The sequence below is a fragment of the Triticum aestivum genome, chromosome 7B, assembly GCF_018294505.1.
Source record: "Triticum aestivum cultivar Chinese Spring chromosome 7B, IWGSC CS RefSeq v2.1, whole genome shotgun sequence".
In the NCBI taxonomy this organism is placed as follows: Eukaryota; Viridiplantae; Streptophyta; class Magnoliopsida; order Poales; family Poaceae; genus Triticum; species Triticum aestivum.
In genome coordinates, this window is record NC_057813.1 from 449,303,959 (window position 1) to 449,325,290 (window position 21,332).

The 21,332-nt window shown below is 45.9% G+C and overlaps 2 protein-coding genes across 2 annotated transcripts; both read left to right on the plus strand.

Annotated features, from left to right (window-relative positions):
- Nucleotides 1-1,817: 1,817 nt before the first annotated feature.
- On the plus strand, nt 1,818-15,623 carry LOC123159531 (uncharacterized protein At5g41620). Its single transcript, XM_044577364.1, has 3 exons — nt 1,818-2,414; nt 12,982-13,107; nt 13,459-15,623. The coding sequence occupies exons 1-3, from the start codon at nt 1,977-1,979 to the stop codon at nt 15,145-15,147; spliced, it is 2,253 nt and encodes a 750-aa protein (XP_044433299.1). The 5' UTR covers nt 1,818-1,976; the 3' UTR covers nt 15,148-15,623.
- A 342-nt stretch (nt 15,624-15,965) lies between these two features.
- Nucleotides 15,966-18,429, plus strand: LOC123159532 (uncharacterized). Its single transcript, XM_044577365.1, has one exon. The coding sequence runs from the start codon at nt 16,073-16,075 to the stop codon at nt 18,104-18,106; it is 2,034 nt and encodes a 677-aa protein (XP_044433300.1). The 5' UTR covers nt 15,966-16,072; the 3' UTR covers nt 18,107-18,429.
- Nucleotides 18,430-21,332: the final 2,903 nt, after the last annotated feature.

Sequence of the window (21,332 nt, forward strand, 5' to 3'; positions counted from 1 at the left end):
TTGACAACTCAACTGCTAATACTTGAGAATATTCTTTGGCTCCCCTTGTGTCGAATCAATAAAATTGGGTTGAATACTCTACCCTCGAAAACTGTTGCGATCCCCAATACTTGTGGGTTATCATCGTATAATCAAACCCGCAGATACTTGAGGTGACATTGGAGTATCTAGGTGACATTAGGGTTTTGGTTGATGTGTGTCTTAAGGTGTTATTTTACTACGAACTCTAGGATTGTTTGTGACACTTACAGAAATAGCCCAATGGATTGATTGGAAATGATAACTTTGACTTAGTTTCATACCTTACAATAATATCTTCGTTTGTTCTCCGCTATTAGTGACTTTGGAGTGACTCTTTGTTGCACGTTAAGGGATTGTTATATGATCTAATTATGTTATCATTGTTGAGAGAACTTGCACTAGTGAAAGTATGAACCATAGGCCTTGTTTCCAAGCATTGTCATACCGTTTTCGCACACTTTTACCACTTGCTACCTTACTGTTTTATATTTTCAGATTACAAAAACCTATATCTACCATTCATATTGCACCTGTATCACCATCTCTTCGCCAAACTAGTGCACCTATATAATTTACCATTGCATTGGGTGTGTTGGGGACATAAGAGACTCTTTGTTATTTGGTTGCAGGGTTGTTTGAGAGAGACCATCTTCATCCTATGTCTCTCACGGATTGATAAACTTTAGGTAATCCATGTGAGGGAAATTTGCTACTGTCCTACAAACCACTGCACTTGGAGGCCCAACAACATTTATAAGAAGAAGGTTGCGTAGTAGACATCACCGGCCGCCGCTGCTGGACCCCAGCATGACGTTGAGGTCGATGACAGTCGAGGGGTGCAGGGTGGACGGCGCGATCACGCCAACGTCCGACGACCCCGAAAAATGGGTCTGGCCTTCGTAGTTTGGCGAAGGAAAACCAGGCGATAAAGACGTGGTCCGCGACATCGGCGAGGGACAGTACGGAGGCCTGCGACTGACGAGCCTGTGCTCGCCGGGCCGACGGGCGCTGCAGAGAAACCCGCCGGAGGCAATTCTCGAGCATGAGGAGGGCGTGCGCTTTGTTGAGGATGCCCTCCTTCTCGTCGACCTCGGCCTTGCGCCGCGCAGACTCCAGCGCAGCTCGGTCGACGACGAACTTGGCCGCGGCGTTCTTGCCCTTGACGACCGCCCTCTGGTTCCCCCTCTTCGTTGATTCCACGTCTATCTTTGCGAGCTCCGCCGACTTGAGTTCCGGCCGCGGCTTCTTCGGACCCTTGGCCACCTTCTTCTTCACCTTTGCGGGCGGATCGACGTCCTGGCCGCCGGAATTCGGCGGGACATCGGCCATGGGCGGGGGAGGGTGGTGGGCGGGACGTGGGAGGGTTTAAGGGAAAATGACGCGAAATGGGGCGCCGGGCTGGTGCTTTGTGTCACCGACGGGCGGGTCAGGGAAGGACAAGCGCGCGCGTCCCACCCGTCTGCGCGCATCGTTTCACAAAAAAAGGCTCAAACTTAGACCGAGGATGTGTTGAAAGCGCACATAAAACAAACAAAAGTCTGTTTACGTTTTCGCTGTGTCATCTGATTCATTCATTTTACGTCAAACGGACGCACCGGAAATTGACGAGGTCGACGCAGTGGAGTTGGAGTTGGCCTGAGTAGTGAGTGATCAATCATCAATGCGCCGCAAGTAAAAATTTCCTCTCCTCTGACAACCGCCGTTCTCCAGAGCAGGCCACCCCTTTTCCCTTCACACCGCGGCAGTAAAAAAACGGCCTGGGATTCTACTGCCTGGGATTCTACTCCTGCAAACACTGTGCACAGGGAGACAGCACAAGGAAGCGAAGCTGAGGACGCAGGGCACGATGGCTCCATAGTCAGAGCGTCCAAGGAGGAACAAGAAAAAGCCAGCAGGGAAAGGGAAAGCGGAAGAGGGGCACGCACGCCGCACGCCAAGATAGCGGGGCAGCAGCCATGGACGTAGAGCCACCGACAGCGGCAGCGGCAGCGGCGGCGCTGCCGCAGAAATGCGGTGTCGGCGGGGAGCAGCCATGCCATGGGACCCCGAATCGGCCGCGGGAAGAGCCGCAGGAGGACTCCGCCGCCCCGGCGCCGCTGCGGCGGGAGCTGGCGGCCGCGCGGGCGCGGCGGAGAGCGGGCCGCGCCACGCCCTCGCCGTCCTGGAAGCTCGAGGCGTCGCCACCGCGGCCGGAGAAGCCGCCGGCGGACGCGGCGGCTGCGGGGAGGAGGAGCTCGTCGGGGGCGTCCGCGCGGCAGCTGGGCGCCACCCTGTGGGAGATCCAGGACGTCATCAGGGCCGCGGGCGCCGGCCGCCGGATCCGCAGGCGCGCGCGGAGGGGGCCCGCTGCGTCCCCCCGCCGCGACGGCGACGACAACGACGACGTGGATCGGGTGAGAGCTCTACTACCGCCCCGCCTCTCTGCTTTCCCTGGTCAACGTTGGTGACGTCGCTAGTCAGTTGCTGTCTGCTATTTTTACTAGCCGTCTTTTCCTGCTAACAACTCTATATACATATACTCTACATTGGCATCATGTCATTGTCGCCGAATTTTCAGTGGATCAATATGTTAGAATTTGTTCCTCAATGCACATGCCAGTGCGGCGGATAGAGTAGCTTTTCTGCCAAAGCAACATATCATATGCTGCTGCTTCTTGAGACTTAGCCATTTCGGCGCTAATAGAAAATCCTAGCCGCAATGTGCCCCTTCCTCGACTATTTTCGAGGCAGAGATCAGGTCCTAAAATGCAGTACCAAGCACACCGCGTTGTTCGATTCGATTAGCCTTAGCCTCGCTCCGAGATTTCTACTATTTTGTTCTCCACTTTTGTGGTGTTGGACTGTCAAAATGTCAGGAAGACAAGAAGTAATGTGCAATAAATCCGAAATCCACTGCTGTCACAGTATATACTTGTACCCTCCTTTCAATTGAGGGCGAAGCTCGTACGTAATTTTGGCACATGAATCGGGCATGTCTAGTGTTAATGTGGCCCCTGGCGTTTGTGCATTGGCTGCTTAGTGATAGAATGTCCTGAAATTTACCACCGAGCAGTTGCTGCAACAGAATGGAATTTGGACCACCCTTCTTCTAGGGGAATTTGGAGTACGCTTTACACATAGAACCTGCAACTAAATACTAGTAGTAACAGTATTAGTTTTAAATGCACTGTTACGGAAACAAGTCATCAGCCGTGTATGGTAGAGGTTTTCACAACAACAACAACAACAACAACAACAACAAAACCTTCAGCCCCAAACAAGTTGGGGTAGGCTAGAGGTGAAACCCATAAGATCTCGCAACCAACTCATGGTTCTGGCACATGGATAGCAAGCTTCCACGCACCCATGTTCATGGCTAGTTCTCTGGTGATACTCTAGTCCTTCAGATCTCTCTTTACGGACTCCTCCCATGTCAAGTTCGGTCTACCCCGACCTCTCTTGACATTACTAGTAAGCATGTACGTGCAACGCACGTCTCGACTAATACTATTCGTTTCAAGATTGGTCATAATGAGAATACTTCTTTGAACAATCTGTTTCCAGATTGAAGCCTGAAAGAAACAAAAATAAACCAGATAATTTAATAATATGTTTCCACCTAACCAATTTGAATCATCTCTTTTCTGGAGAAAACAATCTAAATAATCTTTTGTATGGCATGAGCCAAATTTAGACAACATACTTGCTAACATCCCATTTATTTACGAATAAACGAAAGGACATAGCAGTTAATAACCAGTCAATGTGGAGTGCCTATAATATTAGTCTCATGCATTGCGGCTTGCATTGACATGGGCACGGCAAGGACGTCCACACAAGAGATAGCGGCGCCAAGAAGAGCCATCTGTGAAGCTACTCTTCTACTGGAAATCCCACACACTACTCTAAATCTGTGGCATGTGAGCATGATCACCTTCGGTTACAGCGGATACATGATCTGATTGGAACAAAAACTCTCAAGAGCAACCAACATTTAGATGAAGTTCCAAGATAAAGACAAAAAAAATGTAGACCATTCCTCGAAATAGGCTTTGACCCCACTACATTAATATAGTAACCACCCGATACAAGAATGAGTTCCACGCTGGGGCAAACAACACAATCACGCCCAAAAAGGAAAAATAAGAGAAAAACAAGAGAAATAATGCGAGCATCGCCGGATCAACGAAAGCTGCAGTATCTCGCTACCGTTGCGCCCATTCCATCCATGTAAGACAAATGACAGCCGCCCCCCTCAGAAGCAATTCGTTGAACATTTGCGGGGCATCGAACAGACTAACACGAACACTTTCAGATCGATGAGGGTGGAACGGAGCCCAAGAACAGGGTGACAATGCCTTTCACACTATCCATGCCCGCCAATTTTTCCAATAGATGGTAGATAATTACGCAAATAAATCAAGATGCAAAACATTGAAATTATGGTAAATAATTGCCTTCCTAAATGAGTATATGACATGAATGGATTGGCAAGTAGACAGAAGACTGACGATAAGGTGTCAAAATACTGGTTGACATTCTTCTTTCTGCGAGCACATTTGCACCAAGCTATTTAAGTTTCTATTTTTGCTTCTGTTAACAACAGTTCATCTACAGAGCTAAGTAAATATTGAGATGAGAAAGATGTTATTTGACAGGACAACAACATACTAAGAAAACAATCATAATCATGCATCAACCTAAGACGCTGGTAGTATTATCGATTTCAAGTTGCAAATTGTACATGTGCCACATGATGTTTTTTAAGGTGCGAACTCCCTGCACTTTGGCAAACTAAATGACACACTGACCCATGATGCTGGTCGAGCCAATTTGGGCAACAGTATCACCTAGTTGAACAAACAGTGACTCTCATGGCATGAGATGACATAAACATTACACATGTAAGGGAGCTAGCTTAACAAAACAAAGCCAATTATTTGTCTCTCGTATTCTTCAAGCTAGTCTGACACCTTTTCAGACAATATAGTATCTAACAAACCATGTTGAATTTAAATACAAGTTTGGGACTGGGTCATCATATAAACCATTAGCATAGTACATATATTTCTTCGAAGACAAGATAAAATGATTAACTACTTGGCTACTCTGTCGTGCCCACTTCATAATAAAAAAATAACACCAATAAACTATTTAACTTATGAGAGAAAACAAACAACACATGAAGACAAAAAATGTGTAGCGGATGAGAAAGTCTCCTAAAAATCACAATACGCTTTCAGTTTTTCTGCTCCCTAATGTTATCTTCTTTTCTAAGACGAGCTACAAAATCTGTAGGGATACCGAGTAGCTTCTCCTCTTGTTTCTCTTATGGACTCTCCTACTGCAGAGCGATGCAGGACGCGAACTGATTGGTCATGGCTGAATTGCAGTGGAGAGGGTGCCGAAGGTTATGTGGGAGTCTATTTCTCAAGTCCTATGGGAGAGAGTTTTATAGAAAATACAACAATAAGATTGAACACCCTGGCAGGAAGCACTCAAGGTCACAAAAATTTCTTGCCGTTCTTTCCACTTTTGGTGGCTTCGAAAAGCATAATATGACCATGACTACAAGATCTTTTGGTAGGAAAATGGAGTAGTAATGAACCACACAGAGATATTAAGGAAAGGAACTATGCTAGATGATGATGTACCTAAGAAGACAACATTGCACTGCAATATCTAAATGCTTGGTTGAAATTCAGATACTTGTTTCCTGAATCTACCTCGCCGACTAAATGAACCTGCATTCTGTAACCTTAAAAGAATTTAGAGCAAAGCAGAACCACTAATTTAACAGTTGCCCAACAATAATGAGGGGATAACCGGAATAGAGAATTGGGGATCAACCTAACTGGGAGAAGGTAACAAAAGGGATAGGTGGAAGTAGTGGAGACGGTGCTTGTCAATGTTCGATGCATATAATAGAACAAGGTAGAACAACATCTGAATCATGAACGTAATACAAAATTTATGTTTAATAAGGATATGTGCAACTCCTCAATAGTTGGTTAATCATTAAGATAAAAGCGGAATGAACCACATGTACCAGCAAAAAAGGCTTTCATATCAGCATCTTTGCAAAAAACACAACCTAATACTCCATGTATAAGTAATAAAACAATTATCATGCAAAAAGCTAAACAAACCCAACTATGGCGATGGGCGGATGAGGGGTTCCTGATGACACAGGACATCGCCGGTACAGGAACTGAAGGCAGTGCCCGTCAAAACAACATCTGACACTGTCCAAAGCCACCACCAGTTGTACTCCTCCCTGATTCCACCACCACCAAGCTCCTCCCTGATTTTGGTAATGGAACCATGTATGTAAAGGGACAAAATAATTAAAAAAAGACAAACTCGATAATTCAAGGCTAATAAGGGATAGTTTGAAGTCAATAGTTTGTACTTAATTTGTAATACCTTCTAAACTACATTAATCTGAATCGAAGCATTAGCCTTTGTTTTGGTATACCACTTCGTGACATCTTTCTTGGACCAGGACCATTTCCAACCAATCAGAACCAAAAAAGACCAGAAACGGATATGTACAATTTTATGAATAAAATGGATAATGATCTGTGTTGCCTTACCAGGTTTGAATTTGATCTCTCGCTATCTCAGTACTTCTTCATTCATCTCCATTCTCCAGGGATGACTCATGCCTCTTCAATCCTAATACACATACATTTAGGGCCATCAAATCCAAGAAATTACAGAACTAAGAGATGAGCTATTGCAGAAACTAACCAGGCATGTTAGTCATTGCAACAGACTGTGCATCCACTGTGAAGCATGTCAAGGAAATATACAAAGGACCATCTGAAGCCATCAACAGGGAGATCAATTTGAAGTGTGCAGGTTTTGCATCGGTGCAAATTACTCATGAGAATCGAAGTCTAATGTTGAAGCACATATGTTAGCTAGAGCTACTAATACTTTAGTTTTTGGACGACCGGTTTGGCTGTCAGTTAGACCAGATTTTATTGTGATTCCATCGAACATTTTGACTGAATAAAGTGCTTCAGCCCTTAAAAAAACCTGTCCCTTTAGTCACTGGAAACAGTCTCCTAGAATTCCATGAAGAAATGGACAGAATCAGGAAGAGGCTTTGAGAGATGAGGAGGGGCCGTTATTGCTATTCCTTAAGAAATTGAGAGGCTCATGCAGTTTGTAGTGAATCTTGTACTGGATCTGGTATGGATGAACATTGTGCTTAATTGATGAATATAGATGAAGAGAAAAGAGAGAACAAGATGGCTCACATAGATGGCGTCGGCAGCAGCCAGCAACCCCAGGGAGTAAGGCGTCTGCGCTGGCAGTCCCGGCCGTCGTCGGGGGTGTGCGGGGTCCTGCCGAGCAGAATATCGGCGGGCGGCCGGCGCAACCCCTGGTCGGCAGGGCTCAGTGGTGGCGGCTTCCTCCGACGGCTACGGCCGCGGCTTCGTCCGACGGCTACGGCCGTCGCAACCCCAGGTAGGCAAGCGCGGGGGCGTGCGGCTTCCGCCGGCTTCGGTGGACTAACCTTATAGGCAGCCGGCGTTGAAGTGGAGGATCGAAGAGTGTCGGCGGAGGCCGAGTTGAGCGCCGGCGGCGGGTGATTGGAGCAACGGCGGCGTGGAGGAACGGAGCGGCGGCAGAGTGGGGGATCGGGGCAGCGACGGAGGAGTAGAGGATTTGAAGTGGAGGTCATGCGGCGAGCGATTAGAGAAACGTGGAGGAAGAGAGGGCGATTGGAACGACGCACAAGAGAGGAGCGGGCGAAGGTCGTGCTGCGGGACGTGCGGGGCAGTTTTTTTTTTTGACGAAGGGCAGGCAGGATTAGTGGTCAATGGATTGTGGCTTGTTAGCGTTAAACATGGAGGGATTATGGACCATTAGATTGCATGATTAGACGGCTAAGATTGTTTGGATCTGCCCATCTCTTTCTTTTATAGTGGTAGTAGATAAGCATGCTTCAGCCATTTGCTATGCACTGACGCTTCTGGAGGCCTCCGCTAAATATGCCGAAACCATCTCAGACGATGTTGGATAAGCTTCTCTTCAATCGGTGCTACCCCAACTCTGTCTCGTGTATCATCATTCCGGACTCGGTCCTTCCTTATGTGGCCACACATCCATCTCAACATGCACATCTCCGTCACACCTAACTGTTGAACATGTCGCCTTTTAGTCGGCCAACACTCAGCGCCATACAACATTGCGGGTTGGACCACCGTCCTATAGTACTTGCCTTTTAGCTTTTGTGGCACTCTCTTGTCGGAGAGAATGCCAGAAGCTTGGCGCCACTTCATCCATCCGGCCTTGATTCGATTGTTCACATCTTCATCGATATCCCCATCCTTCTGCAGCATTGACCCCAAACATTGAAGGGTGTCATTCTGAGGCACCACCTGCCCATCAAGGCTAACCTCCTCCTCCTCGTGCCTAGTAGTATTGAAATCGCACCTCATGTACTCGGTTTTAGTTCTAGTAAGTCTAAAACCTTTTGATTCCAAGGTACTGAAAACCACACCTCATGTAGAGGTTTTTTGATTAGGAATTTTTTCATTAGGATCACCAAATTCTTTGTTTGGTTTTGAGAGTATGATCGGTTGATTATTGTAAGATCATGCAAAAGCTAAGGAAAAGACATAGAATGGTCAAAGGAAAAACCTCCAGGCGATCATTCACAAATCATGGGCGGGCAAATATTCTAGCAGTCCTATTTATTCTTAGTTCTTTGAGATGTACTTTTCGACCTGGCATTTGATTTCTTGCATGGCTGATGATTGTGATTATTTTTCTTGATGTTCTCCCAGCAAAATCCCAATTCTGAAGGTGTAAAAATATCTTTGTGTTGTTTGGGATCTTTGCGATAAAATGTTGGCAATTTTAGTGTACTTCTGAGCTTGGAAAATATGATTCCATCTTCTAATTATAACCTTAATGTTCCTCACTGTGCAATGATCCCAAAATATATACAAAAATGAACCTGTACCTCATGCTCTTCTAAATTTTCTTTCCCTGACAAAAGGGAAAACACCCAGCTTCTATTAGATAAGCCAAAGTATTACAAGGTATATATGGAGAAACGTGTCACAGTAATAGATGGGTAGCATAACTACAACAACAACAACAACAACAACAAAGCCTTTAGTCCCAAACAAGTTGGGGTAGGCTAGAGGTGAAACCCATAAGATCTCGCAACCAACTCATGGCTCTGGCACATGGATAGCAAGCTTCCACGCACCCCTGTCCCTAGCTAGCTCTTTGTCGTTACTCCAATCCTTCAGGTCTCTCTTAACGGACTCCTCCCATGTCAAAATCGGTCGACCCCGCCCTCTCTTGACATTCTCCGCACGCTTTAGCCGTCCGCTATGCACTGGAGCTTCTGGAGGCCTGCGCTGAATATGCCCAAACCATCTCAAACGATGTTGGACAAGCTTCTCCTCAATTGGTGCTACCCCAACTCTATCTCGTATATCATCATTCCGGACTCGATCCTTCCTCGTGTGGCCACACATCCATCTCAACATACGCATCTCCGCCACACCTAACTGTTGAACATGTCGCCTTTTAGTCGGCCAACACTCCGCGCCATACAACATTGCGGGTCGAACCGCCGTCCTGTAGAACTTGCCTTTTAGCTTTTGTGGCACTCTCTTGTCACAGAGAATGCCAGAAGCTTGGCGCCACTTCATCCATCCGGCTTTGATTCGATGGTTCACATCTTCACCAATACCCCCATCCTCCTGCAACATTGACCCCAAATACCGAAAGGTGTCCTTCCGAGGTACCACCTGGCCATCAAGGCTAACCTCCTCCTCCTCACAGCTAGTAGTACTGAAACCGCACATCATGTACTCGGTTTTAGTTCTACTAAGCCTAAACCCTTTTGATTCCAAGGTTTGTCTCCATAACTCTAACTTCCTATTTACCCCCGTCCGACTATCGTCAACTAGCACCACATCATCCGCAAAGAGCATACACCATGGGATATCTCCTTGTATACCCCTTGTGACCTCATCCATCACCAATGCAAAAAGATAAGGGCTCAAAGCTGACCCTTGATGCAGTCCTATCTTAATCGGGAAGTCATCGGTGTCGACATCACTTGTTCGAACACTTGTCACAACATTATTGTACATGTCCTTGATGAGGGTAATGTACTTTGCTGGGACTTTGTGTTTCTCCAAGGCCCACCACATGACATTCCGCGGTATCTTATCATAGGCCTTCTCCAAGTCAATGAACACCATATGCAAGTCCTTCTTATGCTCCCTATATCTCTCCATAAGTTGTCGTACCAAGAAAATGGCTTCCATGGTCGACCTCCCAGGCATGAAACCAAACTGATTTTTGGTCACGCTTGTCATTCTTCTTAAGCGGTGCTCAATGACTCTCTCCCATAGCTTCATTGTATGGCTCATCAACTTAATTCCACGGTAATTAGTACAACTCTGAACATCCCCCTTGTTCTTGAAGATTGGTACTAATATACTCCGTCTCCATTCTTCTGGCATCTTGTTTGCCCGAAAAATGAGGTTGAAAAGCTTGGTTAGCCATACTATCGCTATGTCCCCGAGACCTTTCCACACCTCAATGGGGATACAATCAGGGCCCATCGCCTTGCCTCCTTTCATCCTTTTTAAAGCCTCCTTCACCTCAGACTCCTGGATGCGCCGCACAAAATGCATGCTGGTCTCATCAAAGGAGTCATTCAGTTCAATGGTAGAACTCTCATTCTCCCCATTGAACAGCTTGTCGAAGTACTCCCGCCATCTATGCTTAATCTCTTCGTCCTTCACCAAGAGTTGGCCTGCTCCGTCCTTGATGCATTTGACTTGGCCAATATCCCTCGTCTTCCTCTCCCGGATCTTAGCCATCTTATAGATGTCCCTTTCACCTTCCTTCGTGCCTAACCGTTGGTAGAGGTCCTCATATGCCCGACCCCTTGCTTCACCAACAGCTCGCTTTGCGGCCTTCTTCGCCATCTTGTACTTCTCTATGTTGTCTGCACTCCTATCCAGGTATAGGCGTCTGAAGCAATCTTTCTTCTCTTTAAGCGCCTTCTGGACATCATCGTTCCACCACCAGGTATCATTATCTTCGCTTCTCCTTCCCCTGGACACTCCAAACTCCTCCGAGGCCACCTTACGAATGCAAGTCGCCATCTTCATCCACACATTGTCTGCATCCCCTCCTTCCTCCCAAGGGCCCTTCTTAAATACCCTCTCCTTGAACACCTGAGCTACCTCCCCCTTGAGCTTCCACCACTCCGTTCTAGTGACCTTGGTACGCTTATCCCGCTGGACACGAATCCGAAAGCGGAAGTCAGCAACCACCAGCTTATGCTGGGGTACAACACTCTCCCCAGGTATCACCTTACAGTCTAGGCACGCACGCCTATCTTCTCTTCTCGAGAGGATGAAATCAATCTGGCTAGAGTGTTGGCCACTACTAAAAGTCACCAGATGTGATTCTCTCTTTCTAAAGAGGGTGTTAGCTACAATCATGTTGTAGGCTAGAGCAAAGCTTAAGACATCTTCTCCTTCTTGATTCCTGATGCCATAGCCAAAGCCCCCATGCGCCCCTTCAAAACCTGTGTTAGATGTACCCACGTGGCCATTGAGGTCTCCTCCTATGAAGAGCTTCTCACCAATCGGTACACTCCTAACCATGTCTTCCAAGCCTTCCCAGAACTCCTTGGTGTTCTCATTGTGGCCTACTTGCGGGGCATATGCGCTGATAACATTGAGAACCAAGTCCTCAGCTACCAGCTTGACCAGGATAATCCGGTCCCCACGTCTCCTGACGTCTACCACTCCATACTTGAGGCTCTTGTTGATCAAGATGCCTACGCCATTTCTGTTTGCAGCCGTCCCCGTGTACCACAGCTTGAAGCCGGTATCCTCCACCTCCTTCGCCTTCCGTCCTCTCCATTTGGTTTCTTGGACGCAAAGGATATCAACACCTCTCCTCACTGCTGCATCAACTAGCTCCCGAAGCTTCCCTGTCAGAGACCCTACGTTCCAGCTACCTAAGCGAATCCTCCTAGGCTCGTCTAGCTTCCTTACCCTTCACACTCGTCGAGTCAAATGCGAAGACCCTTGCTCATTTTCCACTACATCCGGGCGCCGATGTAGCGCGCCACTAAGGATGCGACGACCCGATCCTCGCTCACTTGCCACCGTATCCGGATCAAGATACGGCGCGCCACTTGGGGGGTGACGGCCCGGCCCTTGCCCATTTTCCACCACACCCGGGTTCCGATGTGGCGCGTCGCTGAGAGGGTTACGCTCCAACGAAAATCTTTTGGGTTTCATCTCCATAAGAGTGGCTGAGTTTTTACGTTGGCTCGCCAAGCCTATCACAACCCTCCTCCTTTACCCGGGCTTGGGACCGGCTATGTTGAGACAACATAGGCGGAGTTAGATGGGTAGCATAACTATGTGGCAAAAACGAGCACAGAATGAAAGGGTAACGAGCTTGCAGTCCAAGACTTCTACTGTCTAAAAAGCTTGCGTTCTGCACTAAGCTGAGCAATGCCGTATTGCCATCACACATTCCACACAAAAGGATTTCAGTTTGTCTTGTACTTACGGATCATATTAGATGTATAACTGTTTGGTGCAATGTTGTATTGTAGGATCATGTTCTGTTTTTCTTATAGTGATGTACATGCTCAATCAATAGGATCTTACCATTTTAAGTACATAAGTTTCTGAAGAGATTTTTTTGCTAGCATTGATATGATGCCAATTTTTGAATGATGCCTCCCAAACTTGTTTTAGTTGAAGGGAACAATGCTTTCTCTTGGAGGTGCCAAAGCTTAAGTTCTTCTTTTGTTCGAAAAGCCATGCATTTTGAACTCTCTTAATGTAATTCCAATGAAGAGTCATCTTTTCTGCTGTAAGCTTCAAAGCTTAGCGCTTTGTTATTTTACAAAGCCATGATTTCTGAATTCCATAGCTTACTTCTTCTGTCGCATTTCAGGCACATATTTCAGGTGGCTGTGGTAGGGATCTTTCAGCACCATTGATGGAACATGAAAAGTTACATGAAGATCGATGCCATTCAAGGCAGTCTCTTTCTCCTGCAAGCTACACTAGCTCAATTGGGGTATGCACACACTTCCTCTCCCTTTACCCATCTCTTGGTAATTTTAGTGTTCTAGTTTTCGTGTTATTGTGTAAGCAAATTAGCATTTGAATCTGTACATGCTATTATGGTTGTTGCTTATTATGCGTTATTATCTCAAGACTGGAATGCCAATATTATTTCTGTAGTCTGCACTGTGATCATGCATGCTACTGGTAGTGCCATTTCTTAGGAATCTATTTATAATCATATGCTTGTTTTTCTCTGTCGCCAATGAGGCCATGTTATGTTATTGGTTTAGTATTTTGCAGCTATAAAATTGAAAGAAACATGTTTTTCACAATCGTATTTTTCTGTCCATTCATTAAACAGGCTGCTACCATAAACCTTGTCAGTCCTACCCGGTCATTGAATTTCAGGGATAGATACAGGGATGCAGGGTGCAATCTTAAAACATCAACAGAGCTATTGAAAGTTCTGAATCGTATTTGGAGCTTGGAAGAACAGCATGCGGTTGATGTGTCAGCAGTTAAGGGGTTGAAATCGGAGTTGCAGAATACACAGGCACGTGTTCAAGAGCTTACGCAAGAGAGGCAGCGATATCACTATGAAATTGAGTCTCTGGCCAGGCAAGTCAGTGAAGACAAAATGGCTCGGAAAAACAAGGAACAAGAGAAGCTTAGAGCAACCCTTCGTTTGCTGCAAGAGGAGCTTGAAGCTGAGAGACATCTGAGGAAACATTCTGAGAATCTCCACAGGAAGCTAGGGAAAGAGTTGTCTGCGATGAAACCGGCATTTCTCAAGGCTGTAAAGGACCTGGAAAAAGAGCAGAAAGCAACTCGCCTGTTGGAAGATCTTTGCGACGAGTTTGCGTTAGGAATCAGAAACTACGAAGAGGAAGTGAGGGTGTTGAAGCAAAGGCATGTAAAGGAGTATGAACACAAGACTGATAAGCTGGTGGTTCATATTTCAGAAGCATGGCTCGACGAGCGAATACAGATGCAAAATGCTGATGCCAGGGGAGATTCAGAAGGGAAAACCTCAATAACGGAGAGGTTGAGCGGTGAAATACAGAGTTTCCTTCATGGTAGAAGATCAAGCAACTTCTATGGTGTTAACAAACATACTGGTAATGAAAAGGGAGACACAAGCTTGTGTCGACAGTCCCTTGAATCTCTGCACTTAAATGGAGCCACTAGTGCCCCTCGGTTAGCTGAAGACGATGAAAATTCCGTTGCTAGCGACTTGCATTGCTTTGAGTTGAACATGCATGGAGATGCTGTGCAGACTCATGACCTTGCAGGAACTCGACGAACAGTCGCCGACTGCATGTATTCACCAATGAGAAGACTGGAGTTTTCCGATGGTGTGTCTGTTGAAGGCTCGAGGATCTCAACCGCAAGGCCTCGTTCAGAAAAAGGCAAGGTGAAGCCAGGCAGCAGCAAAGCACAGCTGCATACTTCGGCACCAGAAATCAGCTCCCGCAACTGTGACAGGATCGATCCTATAGATGTGCAGAATGAAACAGTCATGACCCAAGTATCTCGACGGTTGCATGATGACCTGCTGAAGATCAAATCAGAGGCTCCTCAGCATGCATTTCTAGAGCGAAAACCGCACGATCATCATCCCCGGACGTATCAGTTTCGTGAATGTGCTTCTTCAAGCGATCTACTCCACAATCTGCACAGTCCAGCCCGGCAGCTGAAGAATCATCAACGCGCGTCGTTGGACTACCAAATATCTGAATGTGCTACTGCAGGTGATGTACGCGGTCTGCGCAGTCCATCCTGGCAACTGAAGAACCAACGAGCGTCGTTAGACTACCAGATATCTGAATGTGCTACCACAGGCGATCTGCACAACCTGTGCAGTCCATCGCGGCAGCTGAAGAATCATCATCGCCCGTCGCTGGACCATGAAATATCCGAGTCCTCGCCGGCACAGTCTCTCGGCTCAAAAGACAATACGCTCAAGGCGAAGTTACTGCAAGCGAGGCTAGAGGGGCAGCACGCCCGTATTTGGGCGTCGGGCTACCCCTTGATCAGCACAAGGAGATGAGAACACTGACTGACTGGCACCCTTGGGCTGAGCTTCCATGCTGTGGTTTCCTACGGCATGGAGTTGCATTGTAAGTTAATGTGACTTTATGTGTTTAGAATTTCATGCGCGGCGGTCTCGGGTTGCAGGCGGGATATGCGGAATTATAGCTGCATGGGGGAGGAGAGACCCCCTTGAGTAGATTTGCATCCTTCAGTCTCGTCCGGCTATGATTGAATGACTGAATGTACGTAGAGATGGACTTTCGGTAATCACCTGTTGTTGTAATGTTTGTATAGTACTAGTATTATATGTGTCGATGTAGAAGTAGGAACCTGAACCCCCCGTGGCAAAGCTAATGGCTCGAAGAAAGCTTGAGAGCTGTACTATTATTCCCGTCTGCTTGAATTTTCAGCCCGATCTTGCAACGATCGTCTGATTATATGATATTCCCTCTTGAGATGGACAGCAAACCATGATTATATAAGTTTTAGTGATCTAAATGCTCTTATATTTCTTTACGAAGGGGGTGCTACCATGAATGAAAGCATGTGGTCAAGATCGATGGACGTTCACGTTCGTGTTACGTGCCCAAACCAAAGGGCCGCGTGGTTGGCTGGATGCAGCAGTACACCAGCCAAAAATTTGTGTTCCCCGCAAATTTTTTTTGAGGGAGTTTTTTCTTTTTTTAGGCAACCTCGTAAAGGTTCCCCGCAAAAAGAGAAAAAAACCTCGCAAAGTTTTTTTCTTTGAGGGAGTTGTTCAGCGTTGCTGCACAGGCCTGCCATTTCTGCATCCGCAGGCCCAAGCCCAAAGCAACGCACGGGATAATAAGCAGCGTCTGTCGCTCGTCTCCCCCGAGTTGCCGCACACCTCTTTCCTGAGAAATAGAAAACCCAAATCCCCTCGGCGGCGGAACCCTAGCAGCACGCCGCCAGCGGCAGCCATGGCGACGGACGGCGACATCGACATGGCCGACCTCGCCTCCCTCGACGCCCCGGCCTCTTCCGCCGCCGCCGCTGCCCCCTCCGTCCGCTTCCAACCCAACGTCAAGGGCAAGCCCAAGCCCAAGCCGAAGCCGAAGCCGAAGGCCAAGCCGGCGCCCAAGCCCAAGGACAAACCGGAGCCGGAGCCGGAGCCAAAACCGGAGGAGGGTGACCCCTACGCCGTGGCGGCGGCCACGCTGCCGGAGGGCGGCGTGGATGCGATGGAGACCGACACGGACAGGGTGGGCGCCGGCGAGGGCGCGGATGACATGGATGTCGAGGACGAGGACTTTGTGGTGCGGGAGATCGACGTCTACTTCACGCCCAAGCCCTTCGACAAGGACAGCAAGCTGTACATCATGCAGTATCCGCTGAGGCCATGCTGGCGTCCGTACGAGCTCGGTGAGGTGTGCAAGGAGGTGCGCGTGAAGCCAGGGAGCTCAAAGGTTGAGGTGGACTTGGAGGTCGATACGCAGAGCGACAATTACGACCCGGAGGTTTCTGCGTCTCTGAGGCTGACGACGCAGACGCTGTCATCATCGGAGGCGGCCGATGTGTCTGACTATGCCGTTGGAGTTCTCCGAGGCAACATGGTTCATCTGAATCATCTTGATGCGGTGATGCAGCTGCGGCCGTCAATGCCGCATCTGATTTCTGGTGCTTCGCGTACTAGGCAGCCTTTGCAACAGGTGGAAACAAATGGTGGTGGTGCTGGTCGCCAGGCTGTTCCATCGGTTAAGGGAAGTCAGCACCCAGATGGTTCCAAGGTCTCCCCTGAAGAACCTGAGCCATGGATTTCTCTCACTTACGAACCAGCTGGGAGTGATGTTGCAAGCAAGTACTATGCTGAGATGGTAGCGAGCGAGGGCAGGCCTATAGATTTCACAATGAGCACACATGATTATGCATTGTCATTGTGTCCTGGAGGGCCGACAGGCAGCAAGAATATTAACAGAAGCCAGGCGATCCGGGAGATGCTTCCACTTCCACTGGAAGAGCGCCTGAAGAAATGGTTTACTGAGGTGTCACAAGTGAGTCGATTTGTTGCTCTAATGCATCTTGCTCCAGACTGTTCGGAGGAAGACCTTCTGGAAACTCTTCCGGTGTATGCTGATTTGGTGCGTGGTTTATGGGTCTGCAGAAGTTCTTTGTTGTATGATGATGGACTCGCTTCCAAAAGGGATCAAATTATGCTCGAGTTTACAAAAATGGAATCCATACCTGTGAAGTATGTGGAGAGACTGATCAGAGATGAGCGAACAAGGAACATGATATTGAATCCGCTGGGTAAAAGAAGGGAGAAGCTTCAAGACTACAAGTTTATAGTAGCAGCAGATTCATCCTTCATAAAACGTTACTCCCATATAGTCAAGGAGCAAGAAAATGCTTGGTCGGTCCGTGCTGCAACCATGCCTGATCCCCTAGAGAAATGCAGTGCTACTGAACAAAGGAAAACCAAGAACTCAACCAAATCTAACATTCCTGTGAAAGGGCCTGATCCAGTAATGGGTAAGACCAAGGATGGCCTCGTTCAAGGAAGTGAAAACCATGTGCGCTCTGTCTTGGATAGTGTCTTCACTGCCAATAAAGTTCGCAGCTTTCCGGCCGTTGTTAGAGACTTGAGGCACTTGGCAGTAAAATATGCCTCTGACAGGAAAGATGGAGCAAGATTCCAAGCTCTGTCAAACGCTGCACAAACTTGTGTTTCACTTTCTCGTAAAGAGCTTGATGCTTCAATACGTCTTGTTGCTGTTCCTGTCCATGATTTATATGTTCAAAAGTCCGAGGAGAAGGCTAGTGTGCGAAATTGTCTCATTAAGCTCTTCCGTGATAGAGTTCCCAATGGAACATTAAAGAAGCAGGAAATCCTTGATTGTGCTCTGAGTATCTTAAAGAGAAAAATTAGTGAGAAAGAGTACCATCAGGCTGTGACTGAGATCTGCATCTCAAATGAAGATGGACACTTGGTACTGAAGAATGGTGAAATGCCTTGAATTCGATATGCCATCAGGCTGTGACTGAGATCTGCATATCAAATGAAGATGGATATTTGGTATTGAAGAATGGTGAAATGCCCTGAATTCGATATGATGATGAACCTTGTAGATGTCCAAAGTGCTTGAAGTTTACTGTAGTCACAGAAGGTGGTAAATAACCATTCTAGCATTGCATGTCGTTCTCTAAAAATAGTTGGATGTGTTCTTAGCAATAAAGATGGGCATTGGTTGTGTAATTGGTTCATATCTGGACCACTTGCTGACAAGGTTCAAAATTCAAATCAACATTTCTAAGCACTATGTTTCTTTATTAAATTATACCTGTGTTGTAGCTGGTCTGCGGTATTTGTTGTGTTGCTCAGGTGTTGATGTGCTGTGTTGCCATAGCAATGGTTGAAAAGTACTCCCTCCTTCCTATAATATAAGACGTTTTTTTGACACTATGACAGTGTCAAAAATGTCTTATATTATGGGACGGAGGGAGTAACTCTTTACATCATGAGTAGGTCAACATGCAGTCTCTTCATTTTTTCATCTTTGCTACACAGCTTGCTTGCATCTTTGTGTACAACGTCAATCCCAACCAGAAACATTGGGTGATACTCAAAATGTATAAAACCATTTACCTCTATTATGGATTTGGGACTGTTTGGGAGTGGAACAGCAAACCTTGGTGATTTGGTTTGGTGTTCAAGGAGAGGCAGATCTGGATTTACATTTGTTTTGGTGTGGTGTTCTTTAATTTTGTAGGATTGTCTAACCATATATTGTTGTGGATTTCAGGTTGGATGGATGGTCACATGAAAGAATTGATCTGATTTTGCTGTTGTTTGTCTCTATAGATTTTTGCTCATGCTGGGCTGTGTCTATCTGTAGATTTTTGTTCATGTGCGGAAGCTGGACTGTCTATATGTACAATTTTGTTCATGCAAGAAATTTTTATTTACACTCATTAGGTCATCTTATTCTCATGTGTAGCTCAATCATTTGCCCAGGCTATTGTTCTTCCATCTGGGCAATCTTTATTTGCAGATCCATGCTTAAAATTTTATTGTGTAGATGCATGTTCGCTTCCCTGTTCTGCTTGAGCCTGTTGCCTCGCCATGAAGCCCTCTGCTGCAGCTTCTCACTTCACCGTCGATGACACTCTGCTCCAAACCGTCTCTGTCTAAGTATACTTAAATTATTCAGTTTTGTTACTATGTCTCTGAGCATATATTGTAAATACAAATAGTATCATAGGCTTTTAAGAAACAGTGTTGCTATCTGTTTGACATTGATATGGGTGTGAGTTGCTTTACAGGTTGTTTTCTTAAAAACATATAGGTTTACCAAATTGAGTTTTGTTTCATCATGTTTTTATACCATGCCATCAGGATTTTCAGTTGTTCTTCTGCCTTACACACAATATGTCGCAGCCCTTCAGGTTTTTTGGTTGTTCTTCTGCCATACCATCTATCTGTGTGTATGTTCCTGACATATAGTTTCCTTTTGTTGTGCAGATGTGTTTATATTTTCTCATGCCTTCCCCTCCTATTTTAGCTTAGTATGCTTTGAATATAAGCATAGCCGCTACAAAGGTCGGTACCAAGGGTGAGTGCCTCCACGTTTGGAGATGATCTCATAGGATGTCCATTACTATGCTTCTTTTATTCTTTGGTTGAACGTTGAACAAGGAAAAGAATAGTATTTGTGTTGCCTTGATAGGCACACCCATTATTTATTTCGTGCAAGTGTTCTTATGCGAGTCTCAATATATTCCGTGATATTATGCACCGAGTATCCTGACCATTAATTCTTACTGATAATAGGCTTCTTTATTTTTATTGTTTTTGAAAATGAATATATATCAAGGAAAGTGTTATGGGTACACATTCTAGACAAACTACTACAAATTGGGGTAACAAACTGGAGTAGATCAATGCGACAACACAGCTAGAGACCACTTGTGTAGGAACTGCAAGTGCATAGTATACATGGATAGGAGCAGAAGAATAAACACACCGGTCAGAAGTGTCGTTATCTAAAAAAATGGTTAGAAGTGTGACCTTATCAGCCAAACATGCATCCACATGAATCAAAGAATTGGTCAGCAGCAAATGGGTTGTATTGTTCTACTTCTATGAAATCATGACTAGAATGTGTAGTTGTGTACCCATTGTTCTACTTCTAAGAAAGCATGACTAGAATGTGTGCTCATAGTGTACATGGATAGGAGCAGGAAAACAAACACTCTGGCCAAGAAGTGCTACAATTAATAGACTTAGTTATCGTGGTTTCTCTATGGGGTTATAAAACAAACTATTTTGGTGGCAAAACTGGTTACTATTGGTTAGCATGGTAACCTAATAACTGGTGAAGACACATGTTGGTCCAGCTCATTTTGGACGAATGAAGCTCCAGAAATCTAAAGGCAATGTAGGTTCAGAGGTGCAGTCCTAAAACTAATCTGCCGATGGACATGTTGATTCATTCACGTGCTGTGACAAACGAACCGATTCATCAAAAAAGTCGAATGAACCGATTAGTATCTACATTGTCACGTGATCAAATGGCATGCTTCGTGGGAGTTAGATTTCTCTGATGATAGCCTTTGTGTGATTTATGCAGACATGGGCAACATGGGCAACCTAGGTAGACCTCCCTTAGAATTGTGTTTAAAATTTGAACTGGCTGTTTTTTCAGGGTCCTAACGCCATTTGGTTTTGTTTCGGGTGAAACTATATGCTGGCAACAAATATTCCAATGTTTCTGTTGAAGTTGTACTAATTTATTGTACGCATGTAGGAACTGGACTGGATACATGTGTATAAAAAATCAATCCTAAGTTCAGATTTTTTTTAAAGTGAATTGCTTTTATGTGTGTATCTTAATGATTCATATGGCTATTCTTGAATTTAAAATTGGAAAAAACCTTATGTCCAGCTTTTCTATCGGAGTTGTAGTAATTTAGGCCTCCTTTGGTTCATAGGGTAGGAAAATCATAGAAATACGAAAGTCATAGGAAATGAGATGACATGCATCTCAAATTCTATGAGTAGCAATAGGAAAAGGGATGTCCTTTGATTCACATCATATGATTTTTTCCATTGAGTCTAGGCTAATGTTTATTTTCCTATGAAATGTGGAGGATAGGAAGAATTCCTCCATAGGCATAGGATTTCATTCCTACAAACCAAAGGGCTCTAAAGGAATTTTTCCTTTCAAAATCCTATCCTATGAA

Bases quoted from the DNA above. Each gene is read 5' to 3' on its own strand.
- LOC123159531 (XM_044577364.1), top strand. From the start codon at position 1,977: ATGGACGTAGAGCCACCGACAGCGGCAGCGGCAGCGGCGGCGCTGCCG. The intron at 2,415-12,981 runs GTGAGAGCTCTA...GTCGCATTTCAG, and splicing joins ACAACGACGACGTGGATCGG to GCACATATTTCAGGTGGCTG. The intron at 13,108-13,458 runs GTATGCACACAC...TTCATTAAACAG, and splicing joins GCTACACTAGCTCAATTGGG to GCTGCTACCATAAACCTTGT.
- LOC123159532 (XM_044577365.1), top strand. From the start codon at position 16,073: ATGGCGACGGACGGCGACATCGACATGGCCGACCTCGCCTCCCTCGAC.